This window comes from Gossypium raimondii, chromosome 8, assembly GCF_025698545.1.
Source record: "Gossypium raimondii isolate GPD5lz chromosome 8, ASM2569854v1, whole genome shotgun sequence".
Taxonomy (NCBI): domain Eukaryota; kingdom Viridiplantae; phylum Streptophyta; class Magnoliopsida; order Malvales; family Malvaceae; genus Gossypium; species Gossypium raimondii.
Window position 1 is genome coordinate 4,163,403 of NC_068572.1, and position 17,478 is coordinate 4,180,880.

General features: G+C 35.5%; 3 protein-coding genes across 4 annotated transcripts; all 3 read right to left on the reverse strand.

Annotated features, from left to right (window-relative positions):
- Positions 1-824, reverse strand: LOC105793520 (putative RING-H2 finger protein ATL21C). The gene has a single exon (XM_012622422.2). The coding sequence runs from the start codon at positions 822-824 to the stop codon at positions 126-128; it is 699 nt and encodes a 232-aa protein (XP_012477876.1). The 3' UTR covers positions 1-125.
- Positions 825-7,575: 6,751 nt separating this feature from the next.
- On the reverse strand, positions 7,576-10,063 carry LOC105790386 (L-cysteine desulfhydrase). 2 transcript variants are annotated; one of them, XM_052635350.1, is made up of 2 exons: positions 8,537-10,063; positions 7,576-7,893 (listed from the first exon to the last, which is right to left on the reverse strand). In XM_052635350.1, the coding sequence occupies exon 1, from the start codon at positions 9,894-9,896 to the stop codon at positions 8,541-8,543; it is 1,356 nt and encodes a 451-aa protein (XP_052491310.1). In that variant the 5' UTR covers positions 9,897-10,063; the 3' UTR covers positions 7,576-7,893; positions 8,537-8,540. The 2 variants fall into 2 exon arrangements, with proteins under 2 accessions (XP_052491310.1, XP_012473416.1); XM_012617962.2 differs by having other exon boundaries at positions 7,576-7,897.
- Positions 10,064-11,644: 1,581 nt separating this feature from the next.
- On the reverse strand, positions 11,645-17,478 carry LOC105790387 (squamosa promoter-binding-like protein 1). The gene is made up of 10 exons (XM_012617963.2): positions 16,347-17,478; positions 16,014-16,195; positions 15,112-15,608; positions 14,791-14,865; positions 14,599-14,706; positions 14,384-14,501; positions 14,125-14,266; positions 13,815-13,965; positions 12,512-13,138; positions 11,645-12,347 (listed from the first exon to the last, which is right to left on the reverse strand). Exons 1-10 carry the CDS (start codon positions 16,940-16,942, stop codon positions 11,895-11,897), a joined length of 2,949 nt encoding a protein of 982 aa, XP_012473417.1. The 5' UTR covers positions 16,943-17,478; the 3' UTR covers positions 11,645-11,894.

Sequence of the window (17,478 nt, forward strand, 5' to 3'; positions counted from 1 at the left end):
CTGTACCTTTAAGTTTTATATTTGCATAAACTATCATTTACAGCTCCAACAAATTACTAAATCTTAACAAAAGTTATCCAATAACATAGGAAACAAATGAAAGAATGAAAAGTTGATATCTAAGCCTAATTCGTTGGCATCTCGAACCGGCAAATAGGACAATAATGGCTCTGCTTCAGCCACTTCTCGATGCAATCGACATGAAAAGTATGAGAACAAGGCATCTGAGAAGCATAAAACCCAACCTCCAGCTCCTCCAAACATATTATGCAATCTTCTTCATCTCCAGCTTCTACTTTGACCATCTTTACCATCTCCTTAACCAATGACTCTTTAGCCGGAACCATACCATAGTTACTGCTTTCAAACTCCAATGCCGATTCAGCCAAAGCTCTTCCCATCAAAACCCCGTCACTGTGAACAGAATCGTGTTCCACAATGGAAGCATGTATCAGTGATCGTAAGGGCAAGACTTCAGGAATAGTTCCTATGCTACGCATCCCACGTACAAAAATTTCATGAACGAAGTTATGATAAGCAAGGGAGGCCGTGTTGATTCGGAGCCTTCTAAACGTGGGAAACAGAACTTGGTGAAACAGGCACTGGTTTTCCATAATGTTGAGCTCAAAACGAAAGGTTTCTCGTAAGGACGCACGGTTGGTGATGGTGGAGATGTCTGCTAAGCAATCATGGTGGACGGATAGGAGAACGAAGTCAACGGTTAATTCAATATTGATGAAAGCAACATCATGAGATTGTGAGATGATGTTGTCTTCAAAAGTTTGCTGGTGAATGATATCATACTCGTATGGAGTTGAAGCCATTAAGAAAAACTTGAGAAACAAGAAAGCTTTAAACTTGAGAAGAAGGAAAGCTTTAAGAAATCCGATTTTTTTTTTTTTTGAAGTTTCTAACTCTCCTAAGACTATTTTATAAGACGACAAAGGCGGTTTAGAAGTATTGGATTAGGAAAAGGAAATCTCATTTGTTTAGAAGTATTGGATTAGGAAAAGGAAATCTCATTTGTCAAAGGGCTATATTATAAATATACCATGTATTAGTAACTCCTAATAAAGAAAAAAAAGGTAATCCCCTAAATGCCCTCGCTGGAAAATTCCGAATTATGATTCCGCTGAACGCGCCCCCACTCCCGTGACGGGGCGCTGTCAATCGGCTGTGCTTCAGGGTCGAAGGAAGCACATGGAAGATCACACTGTCTGCATGCTCGATCTCCGCACTCCCTTCCCGAGTATATCTCTTTCTTCATATCTGTTTTTTTTTTTCTGCTGCTTCGTGGTTTTATTAGATTGCGTTCATAGGGAAATTAGTATTACTTTTGTAAAAAGGATAAATCGATGTTGCAATTTTATGACAGTTTTAATGGTTTGGATTGAGAATGAGATTCTAGGGTTTTTCATTGAATGATATTAACGTAACCAAAGAAGGTTGAATTCTAGTTTTAATAGTTTACTTCTGACTTACTGTTCTTATAGACGCAATTTTGTTTGAAAAGGATCGTTCTAAACAATGTCAGATTTGGTTGAAGAAGTTTCTACGTATCAATGATTTTATAACTCTGTCTTACGTCTCATGCTATATATAAATTTTTGATACATTGGAGCAGGCAGAATTGGGGTTAAGGAAGTTTCAGTCGGAGTTGTTGCATAATGGTGCTGAAGCTAGTGAGATGGCTTCAAAACTTTTACTGGAGTATTTTGCCCTACATACATATTTCTTTTGTATTGAAGACGCAGCCAAGTAGGTTGCCAAATGTAGGAGAAGGGGATATTGTTTTCCAAGTGCTTAATTGGGACAAAGAGATGGGAACTTTGAAAGGTGATATCATGTGTAACTCAGACCGTATTTATGTTTTAGAAAAATGGATATTGCTGTTGACGATTCTTAACCCAAAGTATTAATGCTTGCTCAGACTTAAGTTTTCAGTCCCAGATAATCTTGATGATTCCTTTCACTTGGGTATATTGAAGGAAGCTTTGTAATGGAATTTTTAAGTTTTTTTTCCTGAATTCTCCGTATAGAATTTATAAGCGCAACAATGGCGGTGTAATGGCAAAGTACGTATTCCAGTTGGGACAGGATCAATCGCTACCATGGCCGGTGGTAGACGATTTTAACGAAATATTATTTTCTTTTCAAAAAGGAGGAGGTCGTACACGGTCAGAAAGGCAAATGAAGAATTTTCCTAATGTGTTGGAGGAATGTGAATTGACCATTTGGGGTTTAGTGGCAGAGGGTGTACTTACGAGAGAGGTAGGCTAACCTCGAATAATATTTGGGAGCGTCTAGATAAAAAAACAAAGTTTGGTATATATTGCCCGATAAGTTATCTGTGACTATAGACTTAACTAGAGGTGCTCATGGCCGGGCCGGGCTCAGAAAAAATTTTGGCCCGAGTCCTAGACCCGGCCCAAAATATGGGCCTAAAATTTTGCCCAGGCCCGGTCCGGAAAAAAATTATAAGCCCGAGCCCCGGCCCGGCCCAGCCCTTTTTTAATAAATACCAAAAAATTATTTTAAAATTTTAAAAAAATTAAAAAAAGTATTTTAAAAATATTTTAAAATTAAAAAAATTTAAAAAAAGTATTTTAAAATTAAAAAAATTTAAAAAAGTATTTTAAAAGTATTTTAAAATTAAAAAAATAAAAAAAATAAATATATTTATTATATTCGGGCCGGGCTCGGGCCAAAAAAGTTGTGCCCGAGGCTCGACCCGTTTTCTAATCGGGCCTCGCTTTTTTTCCAAGCTCATATTTCGAGCCTATATTTTTACCCAAACCCTCTCATATTTCGGGCGGGCCGTCGAGTCGGCCCGCCCGGCCCAAGAGCACCTCTAGACTTAACTGTGGTATAAGTCATATGAAAGTTTATTTATAGTGAATTATGAACAAAGATAAAATATAGTGTAGGAATATTTATTTTCACACCCCCAAATAGCAATAATAAGCAAAAAAACATTTTGAATAAATCACTCTTTTATCAATTAAATGAAATTAGGGAATGAAAATCACAAGAGAAAAAAAGATTACAAATGATTTAGCTCATATGTAATGTATATACTAAAAATTTATTTATTATTTTTTCTCACATGAAAATCTATTTATAAGATACTAATAATAACATACTTGTTGTTCATCGATAATACTTTATGGTTTAGCTGTAAGTTCGAATTTTAGAGACAATATTATTAGAAGAAACAATCACGAACCCCAAATATGGACCGTAAAAAGGACATACAAAATATCAAAAAAATACTCTATGATTCAGCTTCAGATTCTTCTTCCTTTTTTTTCATCTACTGGTGCAGCTTCCTCTAGTTTTGCTTGTTGCTTTTGATCTTCTTCACGCCATGTGAAACACGTATATATTAAAAGCAGTATCACAAACACCACTGTGATACATACCATCACTGTTCCAAATATATTCTTTCTCAACTTATCTTTAAAATCTGTATTTTCAAATAAAACAATTATGTTAGAAAATTATAATACGAGTTCGAATCTCAATATCCGCTATTAAGGAACAAATTTTTTCATGCATGAACAAGACAATAAAATAATTATAAATATATATATATATATATATATATATATAATGTTAAAGAAAAAATACCCATTCTTGGTAGCTAGCTCGAAATCTCAATAAAAGCCAATTTGGTTGAAAATTTCCTCTTCTTCCAATGGTAACTCCAAGCTTTTGTGTTTGCTATTTGGTCTCTATTTATAGTAGTTTTATGCTTAACTTAGGGTTATTTAAACACTTTTTTAAATAAAATTCAATAAATGAGGATATGCTTTTAGAATTTGACCAAATTTCTTGAAAATAATAAAGTAGATTTCTGTAAATAAATTAACTCATTAATTGCATATCGCTGGACCAAGTTCTGAAAAGGAATATAGAAATTGAGTGATAATCAAGGCAAAATATATTATTTCACCTTTAATTAGTATGGTTTTCTGTTCATGGGTTAATCATTTATTTATCGATTAAATTATAGTATAAAAATATAAATATTATAATTTGCTCAAAGTTTTGTACTCTTCAGTATAAAAATATAAATCTACAAAAAAAATTCTAAAAGTAAAATATTACAATTTGACTAGCAATAATTATAATATACAAAGATTCGGTATATAATATTTTTCCTTTTTGTGAGGTTGGTTTAATAATGTTTATTAAAAGAGAATTTTCACTTGTATTTAATTTAATATAATATTTGGTACTTGAATTTAACAATTTGTTAAATTTAATACCTAAATTTAACATTTTTCTATACGAGTAATCACTTTAAATACTTCTATTTCTTCAAAGATTTACATATTTTGTGTCAACTCATAGTTAAATTATTTAATATAATATTTTCATTGGCATGCTCTTGAGGATTCATGGTAGAGTATTATAATATATACTTTGAAAACCCTAATTATTATTTCTTTTATTTTTCGTATTAATTTCTCTTGATTTATATTTTTAATTTCAATTGAGTGGATACACATATAATGGGAGAAATTAGTTGGCCTATTATAGGAGTAGGTTTCACGGTGTTCCTTGTGATTATGCTTTTAATATGTATGTGTCTATCATGGCGTGAAGGAAACCAAAACCAAGCATCAGCACCGCCACCAGAACTGGAACCATCGGCAGAAACGTCACAACCCGAACCACCAGTAGAAACACCACAAGCTGGTGTTGAAGCTGCAGCTGCGACAGATGTTGAAACATATGTTCCAACAAATGCCGCAACACATGCGGATATTGAAACCGGACCTCTGACAGATGTCGAAACATATGCTCCGACATATCATCCAATTTATGCTCCGACATATCCTCCAATTTATGCTCCGGCGTACGCTACAAGAGATTATGAACCACGTGTTACACCATATACATTCGCAGATTTTGCACGACTTGTGAGTTATTCGATGCATGGTTTTTAGTATTTTCAGTTGCTTTTTAAGTTTTGTCTCATGATTTTCCATCTAACGAATAAAAGAATGTGGTGATTCTTGGGAAGTTTCCTTTTTTTCTTTTTGAAAAATAAACAAAATTACAATTTTCACAATTTTTTAGGAGGACGAATGAAAATTTAATTTTTAATAGTCTATATCTTTATGATTTTTAAGGGATTAAATTAAATTTTTATAATTTTAGGAGGTCAAAGTGCAATTTTATCTTTATTAATTTAAAATTTTAAAAATTTTTAAAGGACCTAAATAATAATTTTCTATTTTAGGCGGGACTGAGGCCCCTGCCAACCCCCTAGATTCGCCTCTGATCATGTGCCGTACGAACATATATTTTGCAAATTGTAGAAAACAACATTGTCTACTGTTTAGGGGTGAATCTAGAACTTTTTTTAGAAAGGATCAAAATTGAATTATAGATTTTTAAGATGTCAAATATAAATTTTATCATATATTAATTTATGATTTTATAATTTTGAAATGGCTAAATAGATTTTTTTATTTGTTTTGGTACAAAATAAAAAGTAGACAATGACATAAAGTTTAAAATGGGTAGACTTTTGCGATACAATTATATAGATATTGAATAATGAAGTTTAAATAAAATAATGAAACAATTGTAAATTACATTAATTTTTTTGATTAATTATACCCTCGGTCCTTGTACTCTTCGAACGCTTAAAATTTAATTTTTTATTTTCTTGATTTTAAAATTAAAATCCAAGTTAATGCTATATAACTTTGGTTATATTTGAATATTTAAAGATTTAATTTAAAAAATAAAGTGCAATTGCTCGGATAATAGTTTACTATCATCAAGCACATCATTTTTGCCTAATTCTGCTTCAATGAAAGTATTGAATCTAGGGAACAATTAGTTAACTTGCCAGATAAAAGGTAAATGCATCAACCATGGGGGCTGAACCTCCTGCATCATCGTTGGTGGAACATGAAGGTTCTGCATTACCCATTATTTGGCAAATTGAAATAATGGGGTACCAAATACCAATCCATAATGATGCTAGGATCAAACTTGGGTTACATTGTTTTCACAATCGAAAGAGATCGGCAAAATAATTTTACAAATTAGCTCTACATCCAACATCTTACTTAGGCGAATTTCTAACAAGTATTTCATAAGTTTAATCTTCGAAACATTCGAGTTAAAAACCTATTTTCTCTTTTCGTAATTTTTCATAGTAGCATTGGAACTTCCAACCGAATTCGATGGGAAGATTCAGCTTCAGCAGTTTCCTTGAAAGCAATTTAAAGAAATAAATCAGTGGGGTGTGTCTTGATTTAGCAGATAGCTACATTTACTTGGTCCTGGTATTTTGTTTTTGCAGTATATGACAAAGGAAAGTGTAAAAGGACACTTTGCTGTTCATAAGTTACCCAGTGGTGAGCCAATGGGGCTTTATTCAGCATACGAAAACTCACCAACCCCATTTTCTTTTCAGCCTCAACACCAACAACCAGAAACCCCTGCACCAGCACCATCAACATTACCGAGTTCTAAGGCCGGAAACCACAAAACAAAGATGTGGTAAAAAAGACTGGTATACTCTTAATTTATATCAGCTCCATACCCTATCATAGTTCATAAGTCTTCAATTTTAGCTGTCCACATATTTGTCCTAATTTCATTTTGAAATACTGTTCTTTTAAATTACTCGCTGCTAAGATCTCCATATTTTGCTTTAAGTTTTCCCCACAAGCCTAAACGACTGTAGACCTAGTGGCAAGATTAAAGGGAAAAACCCTTCACCAGCGCAACCTGAAAAAAATGACTGATTGTTGTAAAGATAGCAAGTGGTACACAACATATATAAATGTTCAAGGCTGGCTGCGCATTGTCCGAATTTGACAACTGGTACCACTGGAATGATGACCTGGTGGTGGCCAAACCGTGACTATGGAAAATTCGTGAGGGCCAAAGTTATAGAGTTTGGAAAGCTTTTAAGTGTCAAGAGCGACTGGAGTAAGATGGATATCTATATATTTATAAATATAATGTCTGTATAGAGTAAAGATTTATTGGGTAAAAGTAACATAAAGGCCTTTGTACTTAGAGTCGGATTGTATTTTATCCCTTTCTGCTCAAAAAATAGACAAATTAGTCATTGTACATTAGATCAAGTAGTAAACTGGTCTTCTTGATAAAAATTCCATCCATTTCTACTGTTAAAATTGGTCATCGTATGTCAAAATGAGGCACACGTGGCATGCCCCTTGTAACTGTTTGGTTAATCTATTAGCAACGCCACTTTTTAATGGTAGAAATGAATGAAATTTTTAATAGTAAGGACTAGCTTACTATTTAATCTAACGTACAGGGACTAATTTGTCTATTTTTTTTAATAAAAGAGACAAAATGCAATCTGACTCTTAGTACAAGAGCCTCTATGTTACTTTCACTGATTTCTTGTGCATCTTAGCTAATATTTCTGCTACTACTAATGTAGAAGTAAGATATCCATCTTATTTTTCTGTATTCTCAGCAATAAAATTGTGTTTTAAATCTTAATTATTTGCTCTGTTCTTAATTGAGAACATCCTATAGGATTTTGGCAATGTTTTGGGGGATAACAGGTGAAAAACTGATCAAGCCTTGATAAATTCTAGACAAGCTCGCCTTAAGAAATTTACTTCAGCTAAGAATACACTGGTTACTACAACCACATACAAATTCAAACACTTATGAAAGCAGGTTAAATGTTAAAAAAAATGCTGACATGTTGGACTACATCGGTCAATGGTTCTTACTGATGGTTTTTGCAGTTCCGAAAAGCACATGTAACCGCTCTTTCCCCATTTTTTGGTTCTCTAAAAACTACGAGAAGCCACATGCATCTGAGAGCTGTCAAAACACAGATGCTATTCCATTGAAGGCTGCTCCAATCTTTGATGACTATCTGCCAAGTGAAAATACAAGAAAATTAAGGTATGAAATGATCTTCTCGATTAGAATAAACATAATTGATCAAAAACTAGTTTTTAAGGTGCTATTGTATCTGAAGCATAATCTATAGATCAGGAATTGTTCCTATCAACTGTCTCAGTTCCCCTTTATTCCTCTCCTTTTCATCTCCCATCAATATTGGTTCCCCGAACTACCAAGTGTTGGTACCGGCAGTACAATAACTAAGCTTTCACAAATGGCATCACTATATGTATTATCAGTTACTACTATTAATCTAACTCCATTCTTTCGTTAGTATGACAATATGAACAAAATATCTTACAGAGAAACGATTCTAATTGATTCTATAAGCTCCCCCATGATGAAATTATAAACTAGAATCACAATAATTTCAGAAACAAAAGATCCGCATCATGGCATTGAAGAATAATAATATTGTTTCTTTCCCTAATAATAGAGTTAGAGCATAGGACTATCTTTCTAAAGGAACACAATAAATCAATAGCAGTTGGGTCTTAAGTTTCAACATTATATATGTTCAAATTATCCGTAAGTGGTAATGACAATCAGCTTAAGCAAACAAACAAAAAAAAAAACAACAACATACAAGCAACAAAGTCAGAAACCTTACCTCGTTATTCTATACAAAGCATTTTGCAAGTTTTCCCATCCTTAACTATTTGATTAATAGCATCCCGCAATTTCTCATAATCGTCTAATGTATTATAAACCTGATGAGAGATTCTCACATATCCTGTAATACACCCATCATTATCCCTAACTCCATCCTCCCCATCCTTTGGAACTTGATAAAAAATTGGAACTTCAACCTCATGACAATCCCGTAAATACGACCTCAACCTCGAAGCATCCTCTTCACTATTAAGACACAACCTTGAAGGCAAACCGACCATAATCATCGCCGTACACATCTCCGGGGGCGACCCTAAATTTGTCCCCCAAGACTCTGCCAACATCTTCCCCATCTTCACCACCTGTTCATGGTTCCTCTCCATTATCCCCTCAATCCCACCTTCAAACCGGTTCACAAACTCTAAAACCGCAGGAATCACAAGCTGAGAACTGTAATCCCTAGTCCCTATCCATGAACTCTCTATTGGCAATCCGTTCCCATATTCATGTGAAACAACAGGGTGATGCACATCAGATGATGCATTCGCTTTCTTACAATGTAAAAACGCTACAGAAGGCGGGCAAAAAAACCATTTATGTAAATTGCTAACATAAAAATCAGCTCCAATTTCTTTAACATCTACTTTCAAGCTCCCTATCGCGTGTGCCGCGTCTACAAAAACCTGATCTATTCCTTCCTCTCTACAAACCCTAACTAATTCTTTTACCGGAATAACAACAGATGGCATTGACGTAATATGATCAATAATCGCTAACCTTATCTTCCTACCGTTTGATTTTCCTTCTGTGATTGACTTTTTGAACTCGGAAATGATTTCTTCCTCTGAATTTACCGGGAACGGTAGCCGTACCTCGACGACGGAGCCACCAGCACGTGTTACGTAGGCCTGGATTGATTTCTTAACGGCTTGAAACGCACAGTGCAACATCAAAACAGTGTCGCTTTTCTTGAACTTCCCTTCGGCGAAACTATGACCAATCTGTTGGAGGACGATGGCGGCGGCGGTTGTCGCGTTATCAACAAGGGAGACCTCGTCGACGTGGTCCGCGTTGATGAGGTCCTTTATGATCATCCGCGACGCCGTTATTCCATTACGGAGGGTATTAAAGTAAAAGGCATCAGGTTGTCGGAGGAACTGGAGCTGCCACCGGCGTTGGGCAGCAAGAACCGAACCGGGGCAGCTACCGAAACTCCCGTTATTGATACGAGCGACACGTGGTTGGTGGTGACAGAACTCGTCTCGGATTTCGGATTCCGGTATGTAATTGGAAGAAAACTTGGGTTTTTTGGAGCTGCGGTGAGGCGACTCACCGTTTCGAGGGTCTTCGTGCTCCATGGGGGGAGCGAAATGGTGAAGAAAGTGAGTGTGAAATTAGCGCTACGTCCAGAGAATCACAATCGGCATGATTTTCAGTAGCCTAGCAATTGTTGCATTTGTATGGGAAAATTCCAAAGCCTGGAGTTCTGCCCGCTGTGAGCTAAGGCAATAAAAGTTTACACGAAAGGTTTCATTTAAATTATCAGAAAGATTTTTTTAAAAATTTTTAAAAATTTCTGATCTGGATTAATACGAAGAATATATTTTAAGATCAAGTGGATTTGATGGTCAATATTAAAAATTAAAAGAAAACTGTTTAGATTTTAATTCGTAAATTCGTAAAAGAAAATCTAAAATATAGAAGAGAATTAGAGCTTTTTACCCGTGCAAGAAATGCGAACAAAGAAGCCATATAACAAATTATTTTAACAATCCAAGTGACTTAAATGAAAATTTTTAATAGTTTAGTGATCATTTTATAACTTTTGAAGTTGAGTGACCAAAATATAAACTTATTAATAGCTTAGTGACCCTGAGTGTAGTTTACCCATAAAATTATTAAAGTTTTATGTAATATTAAAATATTTTAACAAAATTGCTGAATCTTTACCAATTTTAAATTTCTTATAAAAATATTTAATTTCTAAAAAATACTAATGCTCTTAAATAAATTACTGAATCTTTTAAATAATTATTAAATTTCATACAAAATTACTGATTTTTAAAACATTATTAAATCTCTTACAATATTAATGAATAACTTACAATATTTCAGAAAAATTAAATGGGAAATTTTTGCTTTAAACCCCCAAAATTCATAAAATTATAGTTTGACTTCCCAAAATGTTAAAATTTCGATTTATTCATTTTGAAAATCATAAAATACCAACCAATACGTGGAAAAATTACATTTTAATTCTCCTTAAAATATAATTTAATCTCGGTCCTCTAAAAGATTTCTAGTTTTCGCCCTAATTTTTACAATTTAAATGACTGAAACTCTTACCCAAGTACTAAATCGTCTAATAAATTATAAATCTATTACTATTTTTGAATTTCTTACAAAATTACTTAAAAGATTACTAAATCTTACTGAATTTCTTATAAATTTACTAAACCTCTTGCAAAATTACTAAAATCTTACACATTTAGAACGTTTAAGTGATTTTTACAACTTTATAAATTATTAAATATCTTCTGAAATTACTAAATTATATTTGTAATGCTGGACTAATTTCTTACAACTTTGTAAACTATGGAATCACTTATGGATTTATTAAATTAAATTTGTAATGATTTCAATAAATTATTTAATTTCTTACAATTTTCGAATTTTATTTTTACAAAACTACTAAATTTGTAACAAAATTGTAATACTTTTAGCAAATTACTCCATTACTTACAATATAAATTACTGAAATTTTATAAAATTGTCACCGTTTTTTACACTAATTGTAAGTAAACGCATTGACCATCCAAAGAAACCCTAAATCTCATAAATTTCTTACGGAAGATGTTACAAATTTACTGAATTTCTTATAATATTGTAAAGTTTTCAGTAAATTACAAAAAATTCTTTACAATGCAAATTATAGAAATTCTTACATTAAATCTCATACAATATTATTGAATCTCTTGTAATATTACTGAATTTCTTGCTTGGAATCCATGAAAAGCTCAATTTAAATAGCCCATTCTAAACATTTCCAGAAACACGTATTTTCATTGTACTAATAAGATAAAACCAGGGCTGCAAGGCTATCAAATATCAAAGTCAGACCCCAAAAAGAGGTCTATACATGCGTGTGTTATTATGTTAATACCCTAATAACATTACATTGATTGATAACTGAACAACAAATATAGATATATGTATGTGTTCATATATGTATATGTCAACAATATTACAGCCTCTGCAACTCAGTCCAAACCCTGGAACTCTACAGTTTATTATAAACCGATTACAAATACAAACCGCCTAGTAAATGTTACATATTTAGGGAGACTAACCGGACTTCAGCTTGCACCATAGTCCAACAGTTCCCATCTGAAGGGACGGAACACGTACACAACTTCCGGACAGCTCTTAAATAATAAAGCAACGCAGACGCAGACTGCAGCAATTGCTACCATCGACAGCATTGCAGGCCTGTAACTCAATGACATGTTGGTCGCCATCCCATAGATATAAGGAAGCTTCTGGTCACAAAGCTTGCAATGTCGCTTCACGGGTCTCAATTCGAGCTGACTTATCTCAAAGCTGGTGGTTGTCTCATTGTTTTGCTTCTGGTTTGGGCTGGAGACAGAGGGAGTGGCGGGAATGTCAACCACCACATGCCCAGAAAGTGATCTCTTGTTAATTTTCCTTTGTACCAAGTGGATGTACGAGTAGTGGCCACGTAAGCGAGCATAATCTTCAGGTGTAGAGCCAGTGCTGTCCTGAGCACTATTCCAAGCATCAATGCCAACCTAAACAGAAAATAAGCACAATACTTAAGAAGTCAATAGACCATGGCTGACAGAATCCAGACTGAAGGAGATACAGAAGATCACCGAAATTCATGTTAGCAAATCAAAACAAGAATTCCTGCATTTCATTTCCAGGAATGCTCAGATATAAATTAAGAAGATACCTTTCCAGGATCATCAGTTAATGCATCCAACACATCCTCGGAACCATCTTTGCCAGCTGCAATGTGAAGAGGAGTCAAACCTCCAGGGCCTAGTACATCAGGTCTAAACAAGGAGGTTTTATCAACACCAGCAGCGACTGTCCCATTCTCAAATCCTAATTTATCTGAAGCGTTCTCTGGAATAAATCTTAAAAGGAGCTCCACTAGAGGTCTACAATTTTTCCTAACAGCTCTGTGAAGAAGACTCATCTCTGTTAATGCAAGGTAGATAGAGTGGTGCTCCCCAGAGCCCACTGTTCCATCAAGAAGAATATTTAGAAGTTTCTTCACTACAGCACACCATTCATGGTCCATAGAGAACTCCATAAGCCACTTGAACCGCCTTAGAGAAAAGGATTCTGAGCTAGGATCCAACTGGCCCAATCTAGACTTCAATTGACTTCTATGAAGAAGCCAACCAACTTCATGAATGAAGTCCATGGCTACATTTTTGGCTTCCATTCTGCCAACATCGGCATCAGTGTCAGTAATCTCCAGTAAACTCTCAAGCATTCGGATCTCTGAACAAACATCATCCTCAGCAACTATGAAAGGGAAGAAACTGCTGCTAAAGCAAGGGTCTTCAATCTAGAGAAGATCAAGGAAATGTCAATTTCCGCAAAAGGAAAGACATACTAGAATAAATTATATATATACACCTTTTACAACAAGCATGTAGGGTAGAAAAAGAAAGAAGAGAAAATAGCAAAGACAGATATAGCAGTAGACTCTACTTATTTTGCACTACATGAATGGAGCATAGTGACTGAAGAATATAGTGCAACTGGAAAACCAGAAAGTGTCATGAATCTATACCTCTCTCTACATTCTCACCAAATCTAGAATAATACCAAAGCCAGACACAAATTAATAAAAGTTGTCCAAGCAGTCAACAAGCAGCCAAGCATGTTCTATGATCCAACATAAATACATCCAAGAACTTAAAAGTTCAAACTATGTCTCAAATCTCATCATCCTAGGACTTCTCTATTTCCTCCCTTTACCCCCTCACACACTCCCATGTTTCACCTTAAATAAGATGAAATTTCTTGCGAATAATTACGATAGTCCACCCAAAAGTAGTAGAGTTAGCAGTAGCACTAACCAGGATGTATTTGCACTACACCTGTTATCTACAAGCTACATTGTAACCTCACACCCAACTAAAAGGAATCTTACTAGAATTCACATATAATCATTTCAAAGATAACAGCAGCAAGGATGGGAGCAATAGGATTGATTAAAGTAGTAGAAGAAAGACCACCTCAATGAATCCTCTCCCAGTCACAGTAGGGATAGAGCAAGAGAAGTTAATGCACTGTAACTCATCTTGCTCCTTGAAATCATTGTTGTCATCTATCAACTCATGAGAATCATTTTGCACCAGATACTTCCCTTCTACTGAACAGAGCAACCTGGGATAGGAATCCAAGAATATCAAAGGCTCTAGAGCAACCATAAAAATTCAATACAAAGCATGTACTCTCTTGTATACACTCCCAAGGATCAATTCAAGCAATTGAGGGATAAAATGACTCAAGAAATATTGGCTGCAAGAAAAATGTAATGAATACCTTGTGGCTGGCCGAGACAGATTGATACCTTTAACTGAAAATTGAGCTCTCTCAGTTGCAGATACTGCAATTGGTTTGACATTCACAATTTTACCATAACGGATGCTACCAAGAGGTAAATACGTATCTACCAGAACCTGACCTGCAGTACAAAAATAAATTGGTCAAGTATTCACACCTCCATGCATAAGTACTCTTGCTTGCCAATTATTTGGTCATATCAATTAAATGAATACTGATAAAGACAAGATAAAGAGACCATTATAAATGAATGCTATCTGATCTTGCACCCTTATACAAATCCATCCAGTCCTCCAGAAAGTGTCATCCGAACAATCCAGAAGTCGACTCAAACTGAAACTCAGATTAGAGCACAGCTGACAAAATAATAGACGATTAAAATTGTGAAGAAATTAATAGCATTTAAATGCATAGGAGATAAAAGAATCTATAGTTTCATGCAAACAAGCTTACATCATCCCAAGCAGCCTCAGCTTGACGAAGATAAACTGTGAGAACTATGCAACCAGGCCTAATATAGCTCTCAATGTCGGTGGGACTATGAGATAGCCAATCAAGAATCTGGAAGTTTAAACGTTTTACATAATTATACTTTCGGAAGAAGCGAACCCCATACTAAAGTTGCATTTAAAAACTTTTGAGTACCTGTGCTCGCAAGACCAAAGGAAAATCATTTGGTTCTTTCCCAAATAATTTAAACACAATCCTATCTGTACGGCTCTGCAATGTCAAAGTGAAAGTAAATCATCAGAGGTGAAACTTTCATAGAATTTTATGGCACTACATATATTAATCAACAGATGAGATGGATCATCAAAATATCCCTTGGTAATTGCTTGTCATGACAATTTAAACCTCCTCCACAAGTAAAGCCATCTAGCAACTGCCCTGACCCCAAAGTAATATTCAAGGAATTTTAATACAAAAATGGTATGCAATCATGCATATTATGCAATATAGAGATACCTGAGCACCACCACTGGAACTAGAAGGTGATTGGCCAGATGCTGAATCTGAATTCCTACTGGTCTGGGGTGGACTTGAATGATGAGAGGTCTGTTGAACCCATGAAGGGCAATCAAGAGAGCTAGTCCCTATATTCACAGGTGCAGGTGACCTCTCTATGTCATCTGTGCTATTGTCTGAGTCAATATATATGTCATTCAGATCAAAATCATTCATCTTGACCACTCCAGTAGCACTGCCTTGGACCTCAGCACCCCTAGTATCATGAGAACATACTCCTTTCTGTGGCATCTCCAATGCAGGTCCAGTGATATGCTGCTTGAAAAGCTGAGGAGGGCCTTGGCCATTAGAAAACAAAGCTGAAACAGCTTCTATATCTTGAGGTACCGGCAGAAGCCCAGATATGTTTCTTCCCCCTTGTTCACTGGTATGGTTTGCAAGGCTCCTTAGAAGATGAGACAGAACATCCTGGTCCGTGGTCTGGCCAGATGTGTTAGCTGTCATTTAAGAATATCAATGTCATTCACCCATAAGCAAATACAAAATATTCCATGTGAAATACAATAGCTAGAATTATGCTACAACCAAAGAATCTTAGCAGCTCTCTCATGTCTAACTTTTAAATTCACCTAAAATATAGATTTCCAAGAAAGTGCATGGTGAACTATCCCGAGAAAAATAATTGACTAAGTATGAAAAATGAATTGAGATTCCTTTTGCATTGGTTGTTCAAACATTCATAATTGCCCCTTAGGTCCCCAGAAGGGAAAATGATCCTGTAAGTATGAAAATGTATAGCAATTTAGACCCATTTTTCAGAGAAAAAATATAGAAGATTATATACTCAACAGACACAAACCCAATAGCATTCAGTTGTAGTGGAAAGTCAACTAGATACTTACAGTGCAAATTAGAAAGTATCTTCAGAAGACTTAACAACAGATAACCACTAGTTTGCTCATCATTCAGTGAATTGCCATTGACGACAGCTTCAGGATTTCTTTTCCTCCTCCTTTTATTGTGGCCAGCCAGACGTCTGCGACAGCTTCTCTTACCGTCATCAAACTCTTGAAGGACATGAAACCTACCAAAAACCAAACAACATATCCAGCAATATAGATTTTCAGCTTGAAGTACAAAAGATCACCAAGACGTTACTTCTATAAGAATTTCTACAAATTTAGTTAGCTTATCTCTTTCAGTTCTGCAAAGTGGTTCAAACCTTAAATGCTTACCGACTACACTGCTGACAAAATCGCTGCATGACATTTCCGACCAGTGTCTTACTAGCCTTGGAATGCATCTCACAAACCTTATGCCGCCTATGATAATCCTTGGCATCACTCAGATCAGCCCTGCAGTCATCAACCTGACAAACTGCACGATTTCCAGAACCTCCACTCAACTTGGTCTTCTTCCCACTAGTTCCCTCCCAATTTATCGTATCTCTTTGGCTAAGTGGATTACCATGACCATCTTGGCCCCCAAGCTTCAAAGTAAGGCTACCTGCTTCTTCATTCAGACTGTCATCTTTGACCACAGTGACCCTTCTCCTCTTCTCCAATTCCCTTTTCCTTTCAGTTTCCAGATCCACTTCGTCAGAGCATGATGATGAACTATTGGATGAATTGCCAGGAATCCCAGACCCCAGCGGGAAAAACTGCCTCCCCATACCATCAGCAGACACCGGATTCATCCGGCTAGCAACAAAAAGGTCACCATCCCATTTCCAATCATTCAAATTCCACTCCAATGTCCTTTTCCCCACAGCCTGCAGATCCTCCGGACTCACACCATGCAACTGAGCTTCACTTCCATATCGAGCCTCCATTTACAAAACCCCAAGTAACCAGAAGACTCAAAACCCAGTAATTCAACCTCAAACCAAATCTCAATTTAACAAAAATCCACAACTTTAACCATCTTCCAGCTACAGATCAGAGCTCCAAAACCCTATACTACTAATTACAACTAATCAGCTTCAGCTCTTTCCCAAAAGTTCAATAAACAGTACACCAACACATCCATTATCCCAATTAAGAGTAACCCACATACATAATCAAAACAAAAAGCCTACTTTTCGCTAAAACCCCAAATTCCAAGCACTTGAGGGGTTTTTTTTTCGCATCTCACAACAACGTATCCAAATAAAAGCTGACAATCAACTCCAATTTTAAAGGAGCACAAAGAATCTGAGGTAAAAAAAAAAATAGACCTACCGGTTACTAGCTCGGAGTGTAGACAGGCGGGAAGATTAGGGAAAAGAGTTGGCCGGAAAGAGAATGGAGATTAGAGACAAAGTAGCGAAACATCTCAGTAATGATTATTTATGATAGTAACGTTGTTGCTTTGTTTGTTTGTATTTTT

Excerpts from the sequence above, each read along its gene's own strand:
- LOC105790386 (XM_052635350.1), bottom strand. The coding sequence starts at position 9,896 with ATGGAGCACGAAGACCCTCGAAACGGTGAGTCGCCTCACCGCAGCTCC.
- LOC105793520 (XM_012622422.2), bottom strand. The coding sequence starts at position 824 with ATGGCTTCAACTCCATACGAGTATGATATCATTCACCAGCAAACTTTT.
- LOC105790387 (XM_012617963.2), bottom strand. The coding sequence starts at position 16,942 with ATGGAGGCTCGATATGGAAGTGAAGCTCAGTTGCATGGTGTGAGTCCG. Across the intron at positions 14,267-14,383 it reads GATAGCATTCATTTATAATG|GTCAGGTTCTGGTAGATACG; the intron begins GTCTCTTTATCT and ends TTTGTACTGCAG. Across the intron at positions 12,348-12,511 it reads TAACTGATGATCCTGGAAAG|GTTGGCATTGATGCTTGGAA; the intron begins GTATCTTCTTAA and ends TTTTCTGTTTAG.